Source organism: Pyxicephalus adspersus, chromosome 3 (genome assembly GCF_032062135.1).
Source record: "Pyxicephalus adspersus chromosome 3, UCB_Pads_2.0, whole genome shotgun sequence".
In the NCBI taxonomy this organism is placed as follows: domain Eukaryota; kingdom Metazoa; phylum Chordata; class Amphibia; order Anura; family Pyxicephalidae; genus Pyxicephalus; species Pyxicephalus adspersus.
In genome coordinates, this window is record NC_092860.1 from 120,521,524 (window position 1) to 120,546,477 (window position 24,954).

General features: G+C 36.4%; 1 protein-coding gene across 1 annotated transcript; it reads left to right on the forward strand.

Moving 5' to 3' along the window:
- Positions 1-619: 619 nt before the first annotated feature.
- On the forward strand, positions 620-24,635 carry MTMR7 (myotubularin related protein 7). The gene is made up of 12 exons (XM_072406853.1): positions 620-752; positions 1,347-1,504; positions 3,365-3,493; positions 5,329-5,463; positions 8,399-8,531; positions 16,969-17,078; positions 19,296-19,421; positions 19,526-19,575; positions 20,420-20,620; positions 21,571-21,705; positions 22,238-22,364; positions 24,462-24,635. Exons 2-12 carry the CDS (start codon positions 1,430-1,432, stop codon positions 24,633-24,635), a joined length of 1,395 nt encoding a protein of 464 aa, XP_072262954.1. The 5' UTR covers positions 620-752; positions 1,347-1,429.
- The last annotated feature ends 319 nt before the right edge of the window (positions 24,636-24,954 follow it).

Here is a 24,954-nt window from a genome sequence, read left to right on the forward strand (position 1 = left end):
TGTAAACGTTCCTATTGTATTTATACTCCTTTTTTCATGCACTTTTATTAGCATTTTAAAGTTTGCCTTTAAAATGCTGGAAAACGCCTATGACGTGTTTTCCCGCGGTTTTAACTAATTTGCATATTGTTTAAACTGCGGGAAAACGCAGGAAACTCCGGGAAAACGTCCTATAGAAATCAATAAAAAGCGTTTACTTACCTTTCCACGTGTTTTTTTGTGTTATCCAGCTTTAACCCAGTGTTTTAATTTTTTAAAAGTTGCAAGCAACGTTTAGAAAAGTGTCATAAACAGTTGAGAGGTGTCCTATGTTTGAAGCATATTTAGTAGTATTTCTTTTTCTTGCTATCGTAAAACATGGCTGGACAGACTGAAAATAGTGGTTGTTTCAGAGCCCAACCATCAAATTATATCACTCATTCTCTATGGCATGCATTCATATTCATATCTTTAGATATATCCAAAAACATTCAGATTCATAGGATGTGAACTATACTGTAGTATGAATATTTGTTGCTTAGATATCTGTGGCTGGTTTAGGAATAGGTTTACTGATATAAACTAATTTCTCCTATGTACAAATCTATAGATCCTTCACAGCCAGATCTCTTCCATTGAAAAACAAGCTACAACTGCTTCAGGCTGTCCTTTACTTCTTCGTTGTAAAAACTTTCAAGTTATCCAAATCATCATTCCTCAAGAGAGAGATTGCCATGATATCTACATATCACTAGCAAGATTGTCACGACCAGGTACGGTATGAAATGGTTCATTCTAGCTATCTTTATGGTAGCCTTGGGTTTTATCTGAACAGACACTGTGCTTAAAGATATGGACAGTAGCCTATGTATGTATTTTATGTATTTATAATTAGGTCAGGAATACAAAATAAAGTCAGGTAAAATAACATATTTCATGCAATATTGTGTGTTATAGACAGCAGATGGAGCTCATGGCTCCTTTTCAAATATTTATCAGGGTTCACTTTTCCTTTTGTTGAAAAAGGCTGTTTCCTGGGACGGAGTACAGGACTATATTTCCACACATACACTCACTGAGTCAGAGCAAGGATTCCCCCCCATTCCTGGCATTTACATGCAAGGTGTATGTGCAAGTTGCTATACATGCTCCAGGGATGCATGCTCACACAAATACATGGACATGTTAGCTGTAAAGTGCAAGTTATTTATTAGCAAACTCCACCACATTAGAATAGAGATCTACTTATGTACTACCCTAGGTAAAAACTTTTTTTCTGAAGAAAATGAAACTTTTTATGGCTGTTGTGTAATTCTGATCACGAGATCTGCTATAGTAATAGCGGAGTAAACTTTTTCTACTCGCAGTTAAATATGAAGACCTGTACTGCTTCTCTTTCAACCCCAAACTGGACAAGGCAGAACGGGAGGAAGGCTGGAAGCTGATTAACATGAGTGAGGAGTACAGTAGAATGGGAGTTCCTAAGAGTCTGTGGCAGCTTAGTGATGCTAATCGTGAATATCGAGTAAGTATTACTGATATGTACAATAATAGGTTCTTTAATAGGAATGTAGATCCTAATCATTTAGCATATTTAAGGATTGTGCTGTACAATAAATAGGGATATTTAGTATATATTTATTACAATAAGCTTCATGTGCCAGACATATTTTGGGTCTATTTGGAAGAAAAGCTTTATGGCTATGCTCACTCATTTTCCGCTTGAATCCCATTTGGGTAGGATGGAAATAGTGCAACATTTTATTTGCTCTTCTCTGGTTTTAAAACATTAATGAGTTAGGAAAGAATGAAGTATTTAAGGACAATCGGAATAATAACATATATGGTTGAATGTAAACTGAACATTTGTTAAAAAAGGCAGCCATCTTTAGGCAGATCATGGGACAACACAGATCCAACTCACTGATTGCTTCTTAGGTAAAACTGGATGGGCAGTTAAAACTTTTTTTGTTGTTCTGTACACAGTGTCTGTGGCTTCATTAGGCAGATTTATTGTCTGTAATTGACCTGGGGCCACTGTGACTAGGACTGAAAGGGAGATTCAAAGGTTGTCACCTGGAATAGAGGAAAAATCTGCCAACATTTATGTCAACGAAATGTTCTACAAATAGCACAAATACCAATATGGGTAAAAGTGTCTTAGTATATATAAAATTAGAAATAAATTTTGCTTAAATTATTTTGTTATGCCATAGAGAAATGTGGTCAAATTGAGACCCTGACCACTTGATTTTGATTACTTAATCTATTATGCACTTATAATAAAACGGTGGCATTTAAGGCTGTTGACACAAACACTGGTGGCCTTTCCTGCTTGTGGGATAGGCCATGGTCTTTTTATTAATAAACTTGTTTTGAGAAGAACGGGTGGGGATTCATATTGTTATCAATGTCAAATGATAACTAGTTCTTTTTAACCCCCCCAGGGGTATTCTCGAGTGTGACTTGGTGTGGATTTTTCAGGCACAAATCGGTATTCCCGAGTCACACTCGGGGTTGCTTTTAAGTAAAACAAAACCCACTTACCTGGTTCTGTTAGTGTTCCCCGGCATCCTGCTGGTCCCCGCAGGTCCTGGGGACACGTCCTTCCTCCTCGATCTCCAGCCAGCATATGCAGCGAGATGCTCGAGGGTTACCCGTGACGTTGGTACATGCGTTGGTTCGTGCGGAAATTCAAGAAGAAAATCTCAACAGGAAACAGACAGGACAGTTTATGGCATGCCCTGGCTAATTAAACTAATATAACAATACAATACATTACTATGTAATACAATGTAATATAAGTTCATTGTCATTTTAGAGAATACCTGCCAGTTCAGTGAAATTGATTGATCAATTGATATTGCATTTGTCACAAAGTGACAAACTCAAAAATGCTTGCAAAAACCTCTAATCTGAACCCAGCCTAGGTAACACTATAAAGTAATGCTTTTTAAGTTACTTTACTTGTCAGTGTTTAACTTTTACTGAAAAAAAATATATATATATTATTATATATTATATATATTATATATATTTTTTTAAAAATTTGTCTGAATGTGTGTGTGATTGGTCAGCATTCTCCAGAGGAAGTGAAATTGGAGGCATTCTGAAAAAGAATTTGTTGTGGTGTTTTTTTTGCAAAGATTTATTGCCTAGTAATATTCTTAATATACCCTGAGCTTAATCGGGTGGTGATAAATAAAGCAGATTCACTTACTTAGCAGTCTGTTTAATGGAAAGGATAACTGTGCAGGTAAAGGTAAGAATTGCTAATATTCATGCAGTGTTTGTATAGATTATTCCTGTCTGGTAAGGAAGTAAATATTATTATTTATGTTATCCAGTTAGTATCGTATTATGCTACACAATTTGCTTCTTTTAGGTTTGTGACACATACCCAACTGAGCTCTATGTACCAAAATCTGCTAGTGTCCCAATCATCGTTGGAAGCTCCAAGTTTCGTAGCCGTGGTCGTTTTCCTGTTCTGTCCTATTATCATCAAGATAATGATGTAAGTGGCTCGATTATAAGGACTATTTGCTTTTAAGTAAAGCTTTCAGAATATACTACTGTAAGAACATTTCCTCCATTTTCATATTTAATGCATAACATTGTCTTGGCCAGCTAATGTTTATTTGGTGGAGATATTGGCATTTTTTTAAACGATAGCAACTTCCTAAATTTTATACATGTTTTTGTGATTATGACGCATTTATTAGCTTTTTATATGAACATAATCAGATCAATGAAAACTATTTTGTACAGATTTTATTTTATTTTTTATTTTGTATATATGGGCTATGGGTGTGTATCTAGGGAAGCCATATTTGCTGATAACAGAGTTAAGCTTTGCTTCCTGTTTGGTACTGCTTTTCAGTGATTGCTCTTATCCCAGTAGCAGTCTATAGACAAAATTCCATCAGCTTTCTATCGATGGGGGGTTATCTTTTTTTAATACAAGTACAAGCCCAATTCTCATAAAGAGAACATTTCTAGACATATTATTATAATAGTTATTAATGTATATTCATAATTCTCCACTTTTTCCATGTTGCCGCCCTCTAATATTAGTATTTATGTGGTCATCTCTGCACAAAAGTGTTTTTGATGATTTAATTTTTTTTAATGGTTTCTTGCAAATAAAACCCATTGTAGCTTCTTTTATTTCTTGAGCACTCCACTGGTAAAGCACTGAATGCAGAAATCCTAGTTTTACCCAACATCCTTAGCCATTTCCAATGTAAATGACATTGTTTTACTCTTAGATTATATTATAAGTAACATATAATACTTCAATATGTTGAGTCGACAATCAATCCAGCCAAAAGATGAAATTTCTGCTTTGCAGAAGGGTGGATTTTACTGTAAAGACATCCTGCTAATGGAGTCTGCAAGAGATTGTGAACAGATGGTGGTTCTTAATCCAGGGCCTGTGCAAAACTGCAATTTTATTTTTTAAATTAAACTTGGAGAATGTTTAGAGAAGTTAAACTTTAAACAGAGGCGCCAGAACAGAAGTTGGGGAGATCTGTACACTTCCGTGAGTCAATGCCACGGATTTGTTAAACCTCTCTGAGGCCGAAGAGGATACACTTTCTTCAGTAAAGCTGGGTGATCCAGTAGACCTGGAATGGATTTCTTAAAAGCCATTTGCTATCTGTTAGCAAATGTTTTCAATCCTAGACCAGTACCATTTCAAGATTGCTAGATCACCCAGCTTCAGTAATGAAAGTATGTCCTCTCCAGCCTTGGAGAGCTTTAATAAATCAGGCCCAATGACCTTTTTTCTGATCACCTATTATGCAAGGACACCCAGAGAACATGTACATTTAGACACCAATAAAAATGACAGCCTTCACCTTTCTGTTCTGAGAGAATGAATTAATATTAATAAAGGTATAATAAAGAAATTATGAAGGCTGACAGACATTAAAAAACCTGTTCACATGCCCAACTTTTGCTGATCAGCAGGGACCTTCCTTCTAATTACATGTGTGCTAAAAACCATCAATATTACCACCTTAAAACCCTATTATGAAGCAGGAGGCTGTGCTGCATTACAGAAGGATACGCAGCATATAGGTGGTGGCTCGAGGACCTTTCTTTACACAGAGCAGATTTGAGTGCGGGAAAAATCAACAACATAGAGACTGTAGGAAAGTATTCTTTGTACTCAAAATACTTTTGAATACTTTTGTACTCAAAATACTTATTTGAATCTTGTATAATTCAAACTATCTGATGTTTATTGGTGGTGGGATAAATCTTGTGTTGCCAGTGGTCAATCTCCTTCCCATTTTTTTGTACTGATTCCTGTTCTGCATGTGATTTTGTCTTTCCTTTCAGGCCTCCATATGTCGTAGTAGTCAGCCCTTGTCTGGCTTTAGTGCTCGCTGTCTTGAGGATGAACAGATGTTGCAGGCGATAAAGAAAGCAAATCCTGGCAGTGATTTCCTCTATGTAGTTGATACTCGACCAAAAGTAAGTGGCTTGGAATCTGTATTTCTTGCAATCGACTCCAAAACTTTTAATGGGCTTCATTTAGTTGATAAAATAGTATATATGAAAACAATGACAGATAAAGATGATAGTTCAAGTTTACAGTTTCATTAAAATTAATATAACAGTACATAATATCTATTTTGACCGATTTAAAGTATAATTCTATTGAAATGCCTTCTTTTCCATTTCTATATATCATGATGGTCTGTAACTTTAAAAAGTACTATTGCAACAGTCCTTTGATTTGCTGATTTGTAATTTTTAGAAGTCTACTCAGCATTTTAAGTTAAGTTAGAAATCTTGTTACATGGAACATGACAACTTTTGGTTTATTATACTGGGAGCTTCATCATTGATGATATACTGCTAGGAATGGTATATATCTAAATGAATGACAAGGGCACAATGTTTTTCTTTACAACACTGAGACTTATATAGTTAATGGTATTTTATTTAGGGCATAACACTCATTTGCAGCTCATGTTAATAGGAAAGGCTTGTCTACATTTCTACAAAACAGAAGCAGGCAAAGGTCTGCAGTAATGTGTGCAAATATCCATGCAGTGCATATTTTTATTCAGAGGGAAGTTCTGTATTCCTGCAGTTTAATTAGCCAGGGCATGCCATAAACTGTCCTGTTTCCTGTTGAGATTTTCTTTTAATTGAGATCTTCTTTTTACACAACAGGAAATTATATTTCTTTCTTTCTTTAAAATTATGAGACTCTCCCTCTCGGACCCCATTGGTTAATTTCCCGATACTCCTTGTTCTGGTGACGATGCTAAAATGTTAGATTTTCCATAGCATATTGCCCCTGATTCATCAATAAAATCCGCGATCGCTGGAAGCGCGAAAGTACGCGCGACCAGCGAGCGCGGTTTACCGCGGTCCGGAGTCGAGTGCGCTCGTACACTCGCCTCCTCACTGCCAGCCGGATTCCTGCCTTCATAATAATGAGTAATAGGGGGCGCGAATCTGCCAATTAAGGCGATTAGATTACAGCTGCGCAAATAAGAAGGATCTTTGTCAAAATAATGAAACCAGGACACCTGTCGCGATATAAACTTGACAGTTCTACATTTACATTAGGATACCAAGAGTTACAGCTATGCATGCACTTTAATACAGTCCCTTCACTATTCTGCACTATTGGGGTTTGTCATTTGCTGGTCATGCTTGATTTATATGCTTATTAAAGTTCAACAAACACTGGCATGCAATAACCTATTGAAACACATTTAGAAACTACTTTCAAAAGAGAAAGAAGCTTAATATTAGCCTTAGCCTTAATAGTAGCCTATCATAAGGTTGCTGTTAATCGCTGGCAATAACAAGTCATAGTAGAGATTATTAACTGCTTTGAAACTGCACATGTGACTTCTACTTATTATTGAATGTACACTGGTCAATATTTGGAATAAATCTGACATTGAATTTCATATAAGCATTAAATATAACCCAAACCTAATAATAATAATAATAGGGCATGCATCTACCTCCTGGATTGTAAACTATTCGCCAGCATAAGCATGTTTACAGACTTTAATCATCTTTGTAATTTCATTACATTTCACATGTCAATTTGTAGGACCAAAAGGTACCTTTTTAATGTATTGAAACTTATGGTTTTATTTATCAGATGTATAAAATATTTTGATATGGCTATAAATAAAGTAGTTGAATTCACAAGAACAAAGTGGATGTTGGCAGTTGCTAAGAGTGCTTCATATACAGTAGTGATATTTGTGTTTGCAGTGCTTTGTTCCATAAAATGTGCTGCCATCTGGTGTTTTCTATGGGTTGTGCACTTCATAAATACCACCAATATCCGGTTTAGCAGATTGTCTAAGAATATACTTTTATGTTAAATTACATAAATACAACCAATATCCGGTTTAGCAGATTGTCTAAGAATATACTTTTATGTTAAATTACATAAATACAACCAATATCCAGTTTATCAGATTGTCTAAGAATATGTTTTTATGTTAAGGAGGAACTAAACTGAAAAGTGGCTAAAAAAATACACTTACCTTCAATCCCTCAGGGCAGTCCAATCTTAGGAATTCATTTTCGAGCCAGCGCTCCGGGCACCGTCACCCAACCCACATGCGAAATCGGGTGACGTAGGATGGAAAAAAACTTGCCGATCTCACTGTGCATGCGTGAGATCGGCAAATTTTTTTCTTTGCATGGAAAGATGAGATGCACGGCCATGCACAGAAGGAGCATCCAAGAGCCAAGGCGATTGAGAATTAGTAGGCGGTGCTGCACCCTTTTTTACTCAAAAAGCTGCACTCAAAAAAAACAAAACAAACAAAAACAGAGTTTTTACCTTGCATAAAATGACTGTCTACCCTTTTATCTAAAGTGACATTTCTGAGTTTTATTATTATTATTTTATTATTTTTATTAATTAAATAATGGAATGAATCCGGTCCATGATTAAAAACAGTAGCGAACCAAGAGCAAATTATTTTTTTTTATAATGGAAGAAATCCATTCCAGGCTTGCTATATCAGACAGATTCTCCCATAGTAGTTTATCCTCTCCAGGTTTGGAGATCTTTTATAAATCAGCTAGATAATAAGGCATCTGATTTGCTGTTTCTTTTATTGGACCATGTGAGAAGCTCACAATGTGCAGCGAGTAAGCAATTTCAGTAGACTGAAAGTTAGGCTGGAGTTTGGCTTTAAACCCTATTATTATTATATTTATGCATACCAAATTTGTAATATTACTGCAACTTTTATCTGGATTTTAAAATTGCAAAGTAAAAATGGTTGGATCTTAGAAACCTTTAAAATTTTGGTTTGCAATAGTAACAATATTTTGTAATGTATACTATCTTTGAATTATAAATATGAAAATAAAAAGCCACCTTCTAGAATAACCCCTTGATATGTGTTTATAGCTGAATGCAATGGCAAACAGAGCAGCTGGGAAGGGCTATGAGAATGAAGACAACTACTTGGACATCAAATTTCAGTTTATTGGCATTGAAAATATCCATGTGATGAGAAACAGTCTACAGAAGATGCTAGAAGGTAAATCAGTCACACACTGCTACACAACAAGTTATTATTGTAGACCAGTTTGTTATACCAATAATATTGCACACAGACCACATCACACACTATGCTTATTTTACTTGGAAGCACTTGAAAATAATTAAAAATCCTCATTACAAAATATTTATGACCCCTTCAAAAGCTAAAAGAAGTAATTGGAAATATATTTAAGCCCCAGGGAAAGATGCGTGCTGTTTCATACCTCACATTTCCCAGGGGAGGTCGATCAGCTTTTACTGAGATACTTGTAAAAAATTGTAAATAATCGTAGATCATCTGTATATAAGTACTTAGGCGTTTGTATATTGATTCTTGGGAACTGTGCTAGAGAATCATAATGAAGAAAAATATTGTGTTCATAAAATTGAGTACTTTCAATATTTCATTTCATTTCATTAAATAAAAAAAAAAAGGGTTTTATAACTCAAAATAAGACTGAGCAGAGCCATTCCAATCATTCCTTTATTCCTCTGTGCATCTACAACTCTTGGTTTATAGCACAGATGCAGAATAGAGTAATTATTTTAACTTGCTTACAGCTGTTCCTGTGCTTAACCGAGTGAAACATAAAAATAAGATGGAAACTAGAATATATAGGCCTTGGTTAAGGGCACTGGACACATGAAATACAGCTTTAGAAAGAAATCTCATATATTTTATTAAACCTATACTTGTGAATCACTTGGTAACATGCAGCAAGACTGAAGCACTTTTTGTATTAAAGTGAACCTGTGTTTTTGTTTATACAGGGAAAAGAAACCGGTTCCAATAAACGCTGTCCCACTTCTTATGTATACTTTCCCATCTTTCATGGAGCAAGTCCTTCTGGTTGGGGAATATAATAACTTTATCCTATCACCACAGACTTTCTCAACCAGGGTTTCTTGAGAGGATGATAGGGGTTCCCTGAAAATTATAAAAAAATCACCACTTTTCTTTATTTTACCTCTAAATATGGCCTAGAGTTGGTCTCAAGTCATCCTTCACCCTGGCGCAGAAGCGCTGGGTCCCGTAGTCTTCTTCCATCTTCTTCCGGCTACGTCACCCAATCTTACACTTCATAGGAGCAAGATCAGGTGAGATTGCCTGCTGTAAATGGGGAAGGAGTGATCTGAGATAGGCTTTTTTTTTTCCTCATTGCAGAAAAAAGTCCCTTCTGCGCTTGCCTGATCTCAGGCAACCCAAAGCCTCCTGAGATATGTAATGAATGAATGTGTCCCAGGAGGCCTTGCGGTCCTATTCCGTTTTTTTTTTTAAACAGATTTAAAGAAATGTATAAGAAGGAGGAGAAAAGACGGCTTTTTATGGCAACCTAGGTGGACTTGTTAAAGAAGATCTAAGCTGAAAAAGGCCTTAAAAAAAAAATCCACTTACCTGCCAATCCTGCAGGGCAGTCTGATCCATCCAGAGGTGTCTTGCATCAGGTCCCGCGTCCTCCCGGCATCCATCCCCGAGCCGGCTCTTCTTCCTGGTTCTTCATCCTACTTCACCCAACCCAGGCACGAGATCAGGTGACATAGGTTGAAAAAAAAACTTGCCGATCCCACTGTAAAGTGAAATTTTTGAGTTTACGTACGGTTTATTAAGGGTGTTATAGCATTCTGGGCTATACAGAGCTCAACTGAGCTAAAGGCCAGCACATTATGGAAGAGTAATACAATAAGCATAATAAGGTATCAGTATTTTATGATTAGCTCAGATGGTATCTAAAGCATATAGTTGCCTGTTGCCCGATGCGTTTCCCTGATTGGCTTCTCCAGGGGACTCTTGGGGATTTTTACTAATTAACAGAGAGAGGTATTTATATTTCAATTTGAATACAGTTGTATAGTTAGCAGAAGAGACATGTCAGTTAATTTTGCAATTACATCATTAAATATAGAGAACATTGTTTCCTCACTAACATTTTTTTTAATTTACCCAGAGATTGGGGAAAGTGATCACTACCTAGTTGGTAGAACAAGGACAACTACCGTGTTTCCCCGAAAATAAGACACTGTCTTATATTTTTTTGGGCTTCCAAAAACACACTAGGTCTTATTTTCAGGGTAGGTCTTATATACTTTTTTTAATGAAAAAAAACACCATATTCCCAAATTCCCCTTACAAATTCCCCTTCTGATCACTCTGTGCTTTTTTTCCACTGTTCGGCAGTTAGGACATGGAACAGCAGGTGGCGCTGTGCCGGTTTCTTTCGCTCTGCTTTACAAACAGGAAAAGACACGATGCTGGCAGAGGAGAGAAGAGAGACGCTGCTGCAGCCAGAAACACACGCAGGATCGCGTATCAGGTGAGTATATTATTTTAATTTTTTTTTTTTAACACATTTTTAAGGGCTCACTAGAACAAGCCTGGTTACATGCACTTCAGCTTCTGACAGGCGAAGTGCATGTAATATCACTCCGCCTGTGACAGGAGCCGGAACTACAAGGAAAGCATCGGCTTGTGCGGCTGTGTGTTAGCCCACTGTGTGTACGCCCGCTGTCTCCCGCTCGGTGAGTACTGTTTTAATTTATGTTTGCTTTTATTTTTTTCTTTTTCTGCTAGGTCTTATTTTCGGGGTAGGTCTTATATTAGGGCAGGTTGGGGGAAAAGTGCTAGGTCTTATTTTCGGGGTAGGTCTTACTTTCGGGGAAACACGGTAATTAGTTAAACAAAACAAAACCGGACAAATGCAATGTCTGCCTCATTAACAAAGAAATAGAAAACATTGTTAACAGAAAAATAAGTCACATGTGGATACAAGGGACAGACAGACTAGGGATAAAGATAAAAAAAGATGATTTTTTTTTTACTATATATTAACTATATATATAAACATTTTGGTGATAGGTTTGCTGAAATACTGCTCCAGAAAATACTAGTTGCTTGGCTGTTAATTACTGTTGCCTTACATTCAGAGTTAATACTCCTCCTGTATCACTGTCTGTATTAGTCTGTCATTTGCAATCCCTATTTAATGTACAGCGCTGCGTAATATGTTGGCGCTATATAAATCCTGTTTAATAATAATAATAATAATAATAATAATAATACTCCCAAGTCTTTAGCTGTGTATTTGTTCTTGGTGCACAACATAGACTATTGAAGTAAGAGTGTGAGCGTTAGAATGAGGAAAATAGCGTTTTGATGATGAAATGGTTAGCAATGGCTGCCTCTATGTTTATTTCAAGAGTTGTTTTTAGGATTAAAGACTTGTTATTGACAGGTAAAAAACAAAAATATGCACTGTACCCAAACTCTTTTATGTGCATTAAAGCCCGGCCACAAATCACAGCAGCATAGCTAGTGTTTCATGTCATATTTTTTTAGTCTGACAGTCCATGTTTTATAGACATATAAGAATTACCGTTCTCTCATTATTATCCTGGCATCACTACCTAATAAATTAGTAATTTGGAAAATGAAGGCAGAACCCATGACCCACATGCATGTTTATGAACTAGAATTAGAATCCCATACAGATAAGGTAATTGATGAAGGACTCATTAGGATGGTATGTGCCATTCCACAGCTTATTACTATAACCAACTCTAGTCCTGTTTCAGATGGTGAGCTCTGCCGTATAGAAGCCTTCAATATTCCTGTTTTATTTATAGTTCTTTCCTGATGGACCTACTTTCCTAAATATCATTCCAGAACCTTGTTTTTGATAACTCTATGTAGAAAGTCTGAGCCATTTCTAAGCTGGTGTTTTCAGGCTAGTTTGACATGTGATAAGTTCAGGTAACCTGATCTGGGGGTCAGAGTGACACCGGCAGGACTGCAGCAATAATTTTAGAACACATGCGTCAGTAACCTTTGCTGTGTGAAATAAACAGGTCAGTTTAGTTATCATTATTATTATTATTAAATGACAGACTAATACAGACAGTGATACAGGAGGAGAGGACCCTGCCCCGAAGAGCTTACAATCTGGTAGGTGGGGGAATTTCACACACAATAGGTAGGATAATCCACTTTCATTTTGAATCTGACCGCAGATAGTACTCAGTTTAGTTCACTTTCATTTTGGATCTGACCGCAGATAGTACATGAATGAAATACCTTTTATGAAGGATGTACTTGCTAATGTACAAACTATCCAAACACTTTGCAGTCATTTATATTAGTAAATAGCTGTGTGTGATAACTTTCTAAAAGAAAAAATATTAACTTTTCAAGTAAAGACAACAGAGACTGTTGATTAAGAAAACATCCAATTGACTCACAGGATCGGGAAATATTTTTTGTCCCTGCTGGGGAAAATTTAACTTAGTTTTTTTTTTTGCCTTTCTCTGGTTCCACAGTGACTATAGTATTTTTGTTTTTATCTGGGATATGTTTATTTCTCTAGTGGTTGAACTTGATGGACGTATGTCAATATAACATATGGACTTTCAAAGCTGACCTCTGAGTTACTGGCATGGTACAGGTATATAGATTCTTAGGGCCTGATTTAATAAAGCTCTTCAACGCTGGAGAGGATACACTTTCATCAGTGAAGCTGGGTGATCCAGGAAACCTGGAATGGATCAGCTCCGGGATTCAAAACATTTGCTGGCAAAGACTTTGAAGAAATCCATTCCAGGTTTTTTGTATCATCCAGCTTCACTGATGAAAGTGTATCCTCCCTAGCCTCAGAGAGCTTTAATAAATCAGGCCCAATATGTTTGTTTTGGTGAAAAGGGTTCTGAATTCTGTATGGCCACTTCTTGCTTGATGCAGAATATAATTGTTGTTTGGGGTTGATTTAAAACATACCTTTTCTCTGTGGTTTCACAAAGCCCCTTTTTTGCCAGTCTTCTAATATTCATACCACCCAACAGCTCACTGATGTTATCATATACAGTGCTGGACCACCAGCCACTTCTGGTTCTTCATAGTACCTGATGACAATAATGTCTGACAATAAGAACAGGCTGGAGAGAAGAGAACCCGATTTATCACCTTGACAAAATAAGCATTGAATAAGCAGGGTGGTTGGAGCACAATTTTTATCATTTCTTAAGTTGCTAAGCTTTCAGCAGGTATATATAACTGTCTGCTTGGAGTTCGGCCCTAATTTAGGCACATTGTAAGCCTTTAAGTGACATTTACTAAATAAAAGTACTTATGTTTTTTTGTATGGATAGTACTTGGAAATATGTATTTATGATTATGCTTGATATTTATTAACATTACTTAAGTGATGAGTTCAGCAATAAACAAGTTGAAATCTAATTTTCATTTTGCCAGTGCCACCCATAATAATCCTTATTTCCCAGAAAGCTGCAAACATTGCACATCTTCGTACTTCAGTTCTGTGAAATATTTAATATTCTGCACAATCAGCAGGAGGTCAAATCATGAATCATCATTTTGTTTTATCCATATTTCTCAGGTCTTTTCACAGCTTGATGCTTTCCTCTTTGTAAGGAAGCTTTATTTTTAGCAGGTCACAGTTGTGCATTGTTGCTTTTATGTTACACAAATATTTAATTTCCAAAAAGCACTGACCACCATGTTCTTCTAATGTAATTCCCTGAAAGAAATATTCTGCATCTAAAAATATTTAAAGATAATATGCAATAATATTTTTGTACCTAGAATTTACTGCTCAGAATTTCCTGCTTCCTGACGAATTGTTTTCATCATAAAAACAAACGTGATTATGGTTCAGTCTATTTGACCTTGGGGTCTCTCTGAACGATATGCATTTTCTCTATAGATCACATTAATTTTTGTTTTAGATGATTACACTAATGAGTTCAGAGGATTCACAAGAAACGTGTAAGAACAAAATGTAAAACTTCATACATGTACACATTTACCGGTGTTTGGCAGTTTTTGTACAGGGCAGGCATACATTTTTGATTTACGAATAGGAGCATTATTGTCTCGTTCAAAATAAATAACATTTTCATCTATTTTAATTATCATTTATTTTGACATTGACAGTGTGACAGTTTTGTTTGCTTCAGGTATTACTTAATCAAGTTTCTTCCTCACTGAGTTCTATAGATAGTCAGGAAGAAAGAAGGAGTTCACGGAAAGGTTTTTTCCAACCGTGACTGCAAGTGAGCAGCCTCAGTCTTCCGCTCATCCGTGATGTAGTCACTGTATGTGTGTGCGTACTTGGCATCGAAATGCCTCTTGGGATTCGACCGCTTGAAAGTGCTGTTGGTGTCGTTGCACACTAAACACAGGGCTTGTTGACGCTTTGGACGAAGAATAATTGGGGTTACTGTGCGGGAACTCAATGATATCGATAATATTGCAGGAACTCGCGATAATGCGACAATTCAATAAGGCCAGATCCAACAATAAATAACTAGGGGAGTGTTAGGCCGGAGTTTGCCTACCTCTGCTCTAAGTCATACTTTCTACACTCTTCTCAGCATGTACTGATGCCACTTCTCTTCTGCACATATTGCCCACTGAACCCACTGCATGCACTGCACTTGTTTGTCCAACTTTGGCTCTTGCAAAACGTGTAAGTAATTATTTGACTGCACATGGTGCAGTGATTTTTACATACAAATAAGGTTTACTGGTAAAAAATGAGGTTGATTTTTATAACATTTCATTTATCGTCCAACAGTGGGAATGCTGGAAACATTAAAAATCCCATTGACGTGGAAAACAATGTTGTATTTGTAAATTTTTGTCTTTCTGTTCTTTTGTATTTTGTATCATTTCCTATTAGTATATCCTTGTTTCATAGAAATCCGGATAGAGACATGTAATGCTATTTATTCTAAGCCAGCTATGTGAAACGTCAGCATCAAAGTATTTTTTACCTTAACTTAGCCAAGTAAGGGCTGATCACACACCAGGAGGTAATGCTTGCTATTTAATTTAACCTAAATATCCTTCAGATGTCAGTTTCTCACCGCTTGTTGTATCGTACGGAAGTTTTACGTTTGTTACGTCACAGGTCTACATTGTCACTTTTTCTTATTTCTGTCTGTAATTGTTTTATTCCAAGAGACCATTGCATTGTTATTATTACTTCTTGGTAAAACAACTATGAGTGTTCTAGACCTAGGAATATTCCAAGAATATTACTCATTTCTTGTACAAGGAGACACCCTTATCCGGATCTAAAAACACTTCTATGAAATGACTGGGCAGTGACATAATTATTACCAGTAGATCTCTAGTTAGAAGTACCTAATATACATAATGTATAATATTAAACATAGATTACCAACACAAATTGATTCTGGTAATTGTGCTGGTTTATACACAACACTCTGATCTGTATTATGCATCAAACAAATATATTACATACTCTAGTCTGCAGCCACAGGAACTTTTCTGTTTCCTCTGTAATAATTAATTAGTTATTGTGTAAGAAGATTAACAATGGTCTGAATTTATGTGACCAGGAGCAGCATACTGGACCCCAGGTAATACATTTGAATTTGGTTAAGGCTGCCGTTGTGGTCACAGTTCTTCCAGAGGCAACCATGCAGCCAAAGGCACTTTCATAGCCACTCTCATTTACGGGTATAGCAGAGGTTCAAACCGTGGTTGAACATTGTGGTTCACCGCAAGTCTGAAATGGCTCTTCGTATGTTCCCTAGAACATAGAGAAAAATTTATATGAGGTGCAAAAAGAACCGGTTCCCTTCAGAATCAAATTGTTTTAGAGGTGGAGCTCATATGATTAGGTAAAGTTTACAAAGCAGGACATGTAACTTACAGGGTAGGAGGAAAGGAGACTGGTGCTTGCGGTAGACAAATGTTTGGGCTCCTTCTAAAAATGGATGCAGGCTTGCTTTATAGTGCATACTTTTCCTACTAGTCCTAGAGGGAAGGAGCCACATATTTTGCTAAACTGGTATTAATGGAAACCTTAAAGTAAAAAAAAAACCCCAAAAAAACACTATGACATGGTCCAATCCATACTGGATGATGATCCACAACAATTTGTATTCCAGTAGCCTACAGCTAAATATAAACATTAAAATATTATTGTATTTATTTACAATTGTAAATAGTTAAATACAACTAGTTTAAATACTTGAATGTGTATATATACCTGGTAGTGAGAGGAAGTGGTCAGAGCAAATCAGGTGGCCTGTTTGCACATGTGCTCACAAGGAACAAGCTGACAAAAAGAGCAGATATATGACACCATCTGACTTCTGCTCACTCACTGTACAATCACATGCACAGGGTAACCAAACTGTTTTGCTTCAATGCAGCAGAAGTTATTACAAGCTGGTTTTGTCTTGTGTTAAAGCTGTGTAAATGTAAAGTCTGAATGAACAATACAGTAATATTTTTGTGTATTTAGCAGCATAGTTGGAAGATTGCATGAATACATCTTGTAAGAATGGAACTTCTCAACAATATACCACACTTAAAATGATTTGTAAAGATACCAGGGTTTTATGATGTTCCTGACATTGATTTTACTGAACCTAGATTGTGTCTATTGCAGTATGTGAACTTCGATCGCCATCTATGGGAGAATTCCTGTGGGGTCTGGAAGCATCTGGGTGGTTAAAGCACATAAAGACCATATTGGATGCTGGAATCTTTATTGCCAAGGTAATGTTCTCGTATGTAATATCCCCTAAATTATAGGAGACGTAAATGCTGTTTGTATGTATTGTAATTTATTAAATATATGAAAATGGCTGATTAGAGAACGTAGCTAGCTGTATGAGAATTATGGGGCTACGCCAATTGTTTATATCCAGAATCTGTTTTTATTTATTGCTGAAAACAAATTAACCACCTGGGCGGTTAGCCCGAACCTGGTTCGGGGTAAGAAAACTTGCTAAAAGCGATTACCCCGTACCAGGTTCGGGATAGCTAAAAATAGAAACAAGCGTTACAGTGCAATCTGATTGTCATACAACATTGTATGACAATCGGATTACAACTGAAAAAAAAACACTTACCTTATCCCCGCAGCTCCTCTGGAGACGTCTTCTCTCTTCTGTCCTCTCCCGGCGTGTGCAGTGACGATCTCCGAGGTTTCCCGGGTGACGTCGGTGCATGCGTCGGTGAGGGCGGGAGGCGGGGCAGGAAATTCTAATCACTTTGTATTGGATTCAATACAAAAAAGCTGTATTGAGTCCAATACAAAGAAATCTTTATATATAATTTTAGCTATATTATTATATAAGCTAATATATTATATAAGCTACTGTACAGATACATTTTTAAAGATTTTTTTTTATGTTTTATAATTTTTTTGTAAATTTTGGACATATTTCGGTGAGGTATGCCTAAAAATTATAACCTGCAATGTAAAATAAATTTCCATGCAAAAAATGCAATGCTTTTGGCATGGAAGTACACAAAGAATTAGAACACTCTGCGTTCGCGTACGCGTCCCTAGGTGATTCCTGATGATGTCAGTGCATACGCCCGTCGATGGGGGTCATAGCAGGAAATTGAAATATTTTGTATTGGATTCAATACAAAGTCCTGTATCCAATCCAACACAAAATAATACAAAATATATTTATGTGGTTTTGTCTATAGTTATGTGACATTGGACTATGTTTTAAAATTTACCACACTAGGGAGGTGTATAAGAAAAATATAGTACTATACAGTATACCGAATTATTGCATTTTCAGTATTTTTAATTTATTTATGCATTCTTGTTTAAGCTGATTTTTGTGGTTTTTATTTAATTTTATTATTAAAGTTATTTTTTTTTTTTTACATGATTGTGTGTTTCAAACTTATTATATTCAGAATATCAACTAGACCCTTGTTCGGACATATTTCTGTAAGTTACAGGTCTACAATTTAAAAAAAAGTTTCACAAAAAACAGTTTACCACTTTTGGTACAGAAATCCAGACATCAGTGAAATGATGAAATGGTCTTTGCTAGTACCCCACACACTACTTCCCTTTAACATCTACACTTTCTATATTACTTTTATTTAACCATTTTTCAAGACCAGTGGCCTCCCCTTGGCAGCTCTACACTGCTGCTGATAGTCTCGCTACAGATGTATGGACCCTGGTGCTAATTTTTGTGGCCCCTACCATTTAGAACAAGCTTCTTCACATCAGTGTCCCAGACTCTCCACTCTTAGAGAGCTTCACTTTTACATCAGAGTCCCCTACATTAGTGTCCGCAACTTCACTTCAGAGACCCCCTTCACATCCACGTTTACATCAGTGTAATTTACACAAATTTGACTTTACATCAGAATTCTAAGTTCACATCAAGAGGCCCCCAGAATTCAGCAGGTCCCTGTGAGTGTTACAGGCTGCCTATTGTTGTAAATGGGACTGGCAGAGGAGATCTTCCACTACTATCTTCTCCATGCAGAGAAAGCCAATGGTGGAAGCTGTCTTATGACAAGTTGGTGTACAGCAGTTAGCAGCCAGACACTGGTTAGGGGCCCTACAGGCGTTATGAAGGAAGGGCCTACTATTAATCCAGACCTCAGGAACGTTTGTTCCTACCCCACTGCTCATGTCCAGAATCTGAAGGGATCCCTTGAAATCTCAGCAAAATATTTGATTTACATCAAATGTGATAATAAAAAAAACTGATTGTGAACAGAGTTAATGTGGCTATTTGGAAATGAGAGTTGAGCCAATATCCCCGTATCCCTCCTGTGGTACCCAAAGTCCTTACACCTGACAAAATAAACACTTTCATTCATCTGCAAAGGAATTTTCTCTTTTAAATTTTAATTTTTTTTTCAAATTTCTTGTTCATCCCTGGTCACCATACTATTTAAAGAACTACTATATCATATCATGTTATTTCATGTGTTTCCTTCTTGCAGGCAGTTGCTGAGGGGGGAACCAGTGTGCTTGTCCATTGTTCTGATGGATGGGACCGCACAGCCCAAGTTTGCTCAGTTGCAAGCCTTCTCCTAGATCCATACTACAGAACTATTAAAGGCTTTATGGTAAGATTTATTTGTGTTATATTTGCCTACTCATGTTGTAGATAATCAATTTTTATTCCAATATGTATATATTCTAATGCAATCTTTTTATTTCTTGTCCAAAGGTGTTGATTGAGAAAGATTGGATTTCATTTGGTCATAAGTTTAACCACAGGTAATTTTGGAGAAAAAAGTGTGCTTTAGATATAGTTATGTTTATTTTAGTTTTGTCTAATTTGTTACTATATGGATAAGCTGGCCTGTACCTCTGTCTTGTTCTTTTTCCATTCATGAAAGAAAAAGTAGATTAAATTAGGCCTGTTGGAGAGATGGTTCAAATAGCTTTCCCTAAGTGTAAAGTTTAGGTTGCCTCCCTTGTCCCTCCCTTACTAGCTGTTGTGTAATGTGGCAGGCCCACTGTGCCCTCACTTTTTTGGGGAATGAGGCGTTTACATAACAAGGATGAGCATGGGCACTTGCCATCTATATCCCTCACTATTGCCCCCTCTTCTTTTTTTACGACTACACCCCTGCTTACTAGCTTATCAAACTGCTAATAAAATGTATAAATAAAATAAAACTGTTATTTTCTGTTACATGCCTTCAAGTCCAGTAATGCCATTGCTAGAATGTACAACTGAACAAGATAAGGCTGGAGTTTTAGCTTTAAGAATGTATTAAGGCATAGTAAACAATTTGTTAATCATAAGCTCCAGACAAGTAAAATTATCAAATGTTTGACACTTAAAATTCAGCCCATGCAGTAGTCTAGTAGAACTTCAAAGATCTATAGGCAGTGTCTGGGAGATCTTCAAGACACATTGGTATCTTTGTGAGGAAAAGGAATGTTATAAAATAATAAAACAGACGATAATACACTGGTTTGGGATCTTTACTTGATACAAGAAATACATTCCAAAATTTGTCTCTACCCAGAGCTCTGTTTAAAAATACTTAATGAACATCAACAGACATGTTTCTTAGAAAAAATACAGATAGTGTTCTGTCATTTGTTTCAGATATGGTCATTTAGATGGAGACCCAAAGGAAGTATCACCGGTGTTTGACCAGTTTCTGGAGTGTGTCTGGCAGCTTATGGAACAATTTCCATGTGCATTTGAGTTTAATGAGAGGTTCCTCATCCATATTCAGCATCACATATACTCCTGCCAGTATGGAAACTTTCTGTGCAATTGTCAGAAAGAGAGAAAAGAACAGAGGTGAGAAAATGTGGTTGATAATATCCATGTGGTCAGGGTCATGTGGTAGCTCAAGGTTACAAAGTACTCCACCCCAGACCCTACTCTGTCCCTGTGTGAGTAAAATCAAACCAACCTAATATGTATATAAACTCTTTGATCCCCTTACAGAACATTTTGCAGACTTTTAATATCAATAGTTCTTCAGTATATCACATTTTTAATACACTGTTTTTTTAAGTTCTTTTTAAGGAGCTTTTAAGGTTTCTGTATTATGTACCTGATTACATAGTAACATCCATATAACAACTTATGACAAGTAATTCAGCTGATGGTATAGCTGCCAGTGCTAGTAACTCACGTTTGCTTGACTTGTCCTGTTATGTTAAATAAGTTTCTACACTTACCCAACTGGCTTCCTCCAGTCTAATGAGTGTTGGGAATATCCCCCACCATTTTTTGACATTAGTATTACCCTTTAACTTTAACAACTGTTCCAGAATCCATAATGATTGGATTGGGTACAGGAGAACAAGGAGTTTTCTTTAAAAAAAAAAAACATTTACACGACCAGCATGTTTTTAGCTAATCGGCATCCTTCTTGCCACATTCTATAATGATTCAAATAAATTGAACGAATTGCTGTTATGGATGTAAATGCTGGTATTTTGAATTAAGCTAGGTGGATGAGTAATAATGAACATTGGGTGATTTGCACTGTGCTGTCATGTCAAAGAGAAACAAGGAAGAACATTAAATTTATAACGCATCAACAGTTAGTATATTTACCTGCAGTGTCTTTAAAGGGATACAGCACAAGGAAATAAGTATGTATTGCTAAGATTTTATACTTTGACTTGACTTAATCTTTAGGAATATATATTGTTTTTATAAATCTCATACTCATGAAAAACCATATATGGATCAATAATTATTAATGCTCCAATATATTTATTTTGTTTATTGATCAGAGTTCAAGAGAGGACCTATTCCCTTTGGTCATACTTGTGGAAGCAGCATTTGGATTACATGAACCCCTTTTACAGGCCAAACCACAGTCAGACATTCGGCATGCTCAGACCTAACACAGCACCATCCTCGCTTAAGTATGTCTCCTTTTTTTTTTTTTTTGTTTGTCAAAAACAATGAAACATTTTCTAATATATTAATACACTATATGGATTTATTATGGATTTAAATTCAGGACCACAGAGAACCAAGCGGTTTACATTAAAGTTAGGAGCTACTGTATGTGTTTATTGCTATATGGTTGTTCAGGTTTTAGGTTGGACCATGGGCTTTGATTAAAATTAATTTAAATTCATTAAAGGGGTGCTTTCATACACAACACTGAAACAAAATATGCCTACACCTATAGTTAAATGTAATATTTTAGAAAAAAATATTCATATTCATAAGAATTCAAAAGCATTCATACCCAGAATAAGAATCAAAAACACTTTTGGCTGTTTTAAAATACAAAACTCTTTAATACCCCTTATCAAAATAAATGTTTGTTTTTCCATCGCCAAGAGTATAAGGATCATTTCTTTAATGAATAATACTGTGATAATAACAAATACAATATAAAGATATGCAATGCACGCTAATCATTTAGGATTAAACACTGAATTTTAGGTTTTGGAGAGGCCTTTATAATCGATTTGAGAAAGGTATGCACCCCAGACAGTCTGTGACTGATTTTCTTCAGGCAGTGAAGGAAGAGACTCAGCAACTCGAGGAAGAGTTGGACTCCATGGAAAAGGTATATGCTTCCTTTGATTGCAATGTTATTTCATTTCTATATTGTATATTTTTTACTATCACTGTCTCACATGACGTACAGGTTAACAGGGTTTGACACACGTAAAACAGAACAATCCATAGTAATTATTAATTTCTGATATAAGGATTTTACTGACTCTGAAAGCTGTCTATTGGAAGAAATATCCTCACCTGGCAGACACAGCCAAAAAAAACCTCTTTAACCTCCCCAGCGGTAACCCCCAAGTCACACTCGAGGTTACTGATTGGAAGGTTAAAGATGCTGAAAGGGGCAACCCAAAATCACACTCGGGGTAGCTAAAACAGTGAAAAACAATAGTAAATACAACGTTACCTGATCCGCCGGCGTCCTTCTTCGTCCTTTCATATCCTCCGGCCGGCGTCCTCTACATCTGATGAGTCACCTGGGAGTTCCCAGTGTCGTTGGTGCGTGCGGACGTTGTGTTGGGGAAGTGGGGGAATTTTAAATTATTTTGTATTGCATTCAATACAAAATAACTAATAAATGCTAAACAGTGGATTTATATGCCTGAAAGCCATTGTCTTTCATTAAAATTCATTTTACAATATAATATATTAGCATGAGTATAATAAAGTTTGAAACACAAAATCATGTCAAAATATTAAATTAAATAAATTTATAAAAAATAAATTTAATAGGTCTATTCTTAAATGTATTATTACATTTTTTTTTTACATTTATTTCATTTAATATTTTGACATGATTTTGTGTTACAAAATTTAATTATACTATAAATACATTTTCATGAAAAACAATTTACCGCATTTAGACATATAAATCAGGACAGAAATTAACCGCCCAGGAGGTTAAACAAAAAAGAAAATAAGTTTTTGCCTTCAACAAGCATTAGGAGTAGTAGAGGAAGGTTTTATATATAGTCTCAATGCTGCTTTAGAATAGCACAGGGGGGATTTATAAATCAAGTTACAATCTTATAGTAAAACTGTCTCATAATTCCTGTGTAGCATTGCCTAGTTATGTGACAAAAAACCCACCCATCTAACCCTTAGCAAATGGTCTAGTGAAGTTACACTAGATTGTACAAAGGCAATCATGATGGAATTGTGCAGTCAGGAGGGAGGCAGTCTGTATAGAGAGGTCAGCCAGGAAGGGAAAGGTTACAACCAGGATAGAGGACAGCAATCAGGTTTTAGCAGCAGAACAGAGGGGGGTTAATCAAGATAGAGGACTGCAGGGTGGATAGAGGGGGAATGAGGATGCTGGAGGGCAGTCAAGATGGAAGAGAACAGTCAGGATGAAGGGCTGCAGTCAGGATGAAGGTATCACAACAGGATGAAGGAATGAGGGCAGCCAGGATAAGAATGGGTAGTCAGGAAAGAGGCGTTAGCTAGAATTAAGTAGGGCCATCAGGGCAAAGGGCTTCACAACCAGAAATATAGGAATACCTATCAGTGCAATTGAAGGTATCCCTGGCTCCTTACAGTGCTCATGCTCTCTCTCCTACCCTGTTTATTGAGCTGATGTAACTGTACATATGAGAGTAAGCTTAGAGGGGCTACAGAAAACACTGCATATGGTGCATACCAGTGTTTTCCCCACAAATATATAGAGATGGGTGGGTAGAAGCTGTAGGAGGGTGATCAAAAAGTTGGTGGAGCAACACATGACAAATTTTGTGTACCCAGTTGTTGTGGCCATGTAATACTCCTATACTTTGTTCCAACTTTAAAATTCCCACTGCTTTTTTGTGTAATGGTATTGTTTACTTTATTTGAAAATTTCAATAAAAACTTTGGAAACAAAATTCCCACCCTCAGTATTGTGGCCCTGCTTTTCCACCCAAAAACAACGGGGAAGCTACTAAAGAGTAGCAGGTGGTGCACGTTGCTAGAAGGGCTGCGGAGAACACTGCATACTCTGCCAGGCCCATGTAAGAATGAGCACAAAAGAGTGACAGCTACTACACTGTCCATGGCCCCTGAGAAACCAGCTGACAGTTGACAATGTAACCCTGGAGGGCTGTGGACCCCACTTAAAAAACATGTACACTAAACCCAATAACAAAATGTTTTTATGCCAAAATTCTTCTCATAGAGATTAGCAAAGCTGGAAACTCGGCAAACCAATGAAGTTAACAAGAAGTTCATTGACCGTAAATTTTATCTAAAACTCAAATTCTTAATTGTGGTTAAATATCAGCTGCTCCTACTGGAGAGAAGGGCTACTACTAGCATTAGTTTTGCTAGGAGTGTACGGAGACCAAAGTGAAGAGTTGGAATTCTTTCTAATATATATTTATTTTTAGGTAGGCATTTTTTAGGGTAAGATTACTTCATAGTTTTTGTTACAAACTGATTTACAAAAAATATTAAAGTTAAACTGCAGGTTTATAAAATAAATATTTGGCTTGTAATAATCGCTTCTCAGCACCCATGTAGTAGACCAGCCTTTTTGCTTTTTAGAGGAATCCTTGCAATAAAAATCCAATCTCAAGGAACTCCTTTTTAATACAGTTCACTGGAGTTAGTGGGGAAAAATGCCCCTTATATTTGTTGTGACAATGCCACCTTTACTGACACCTAAAATA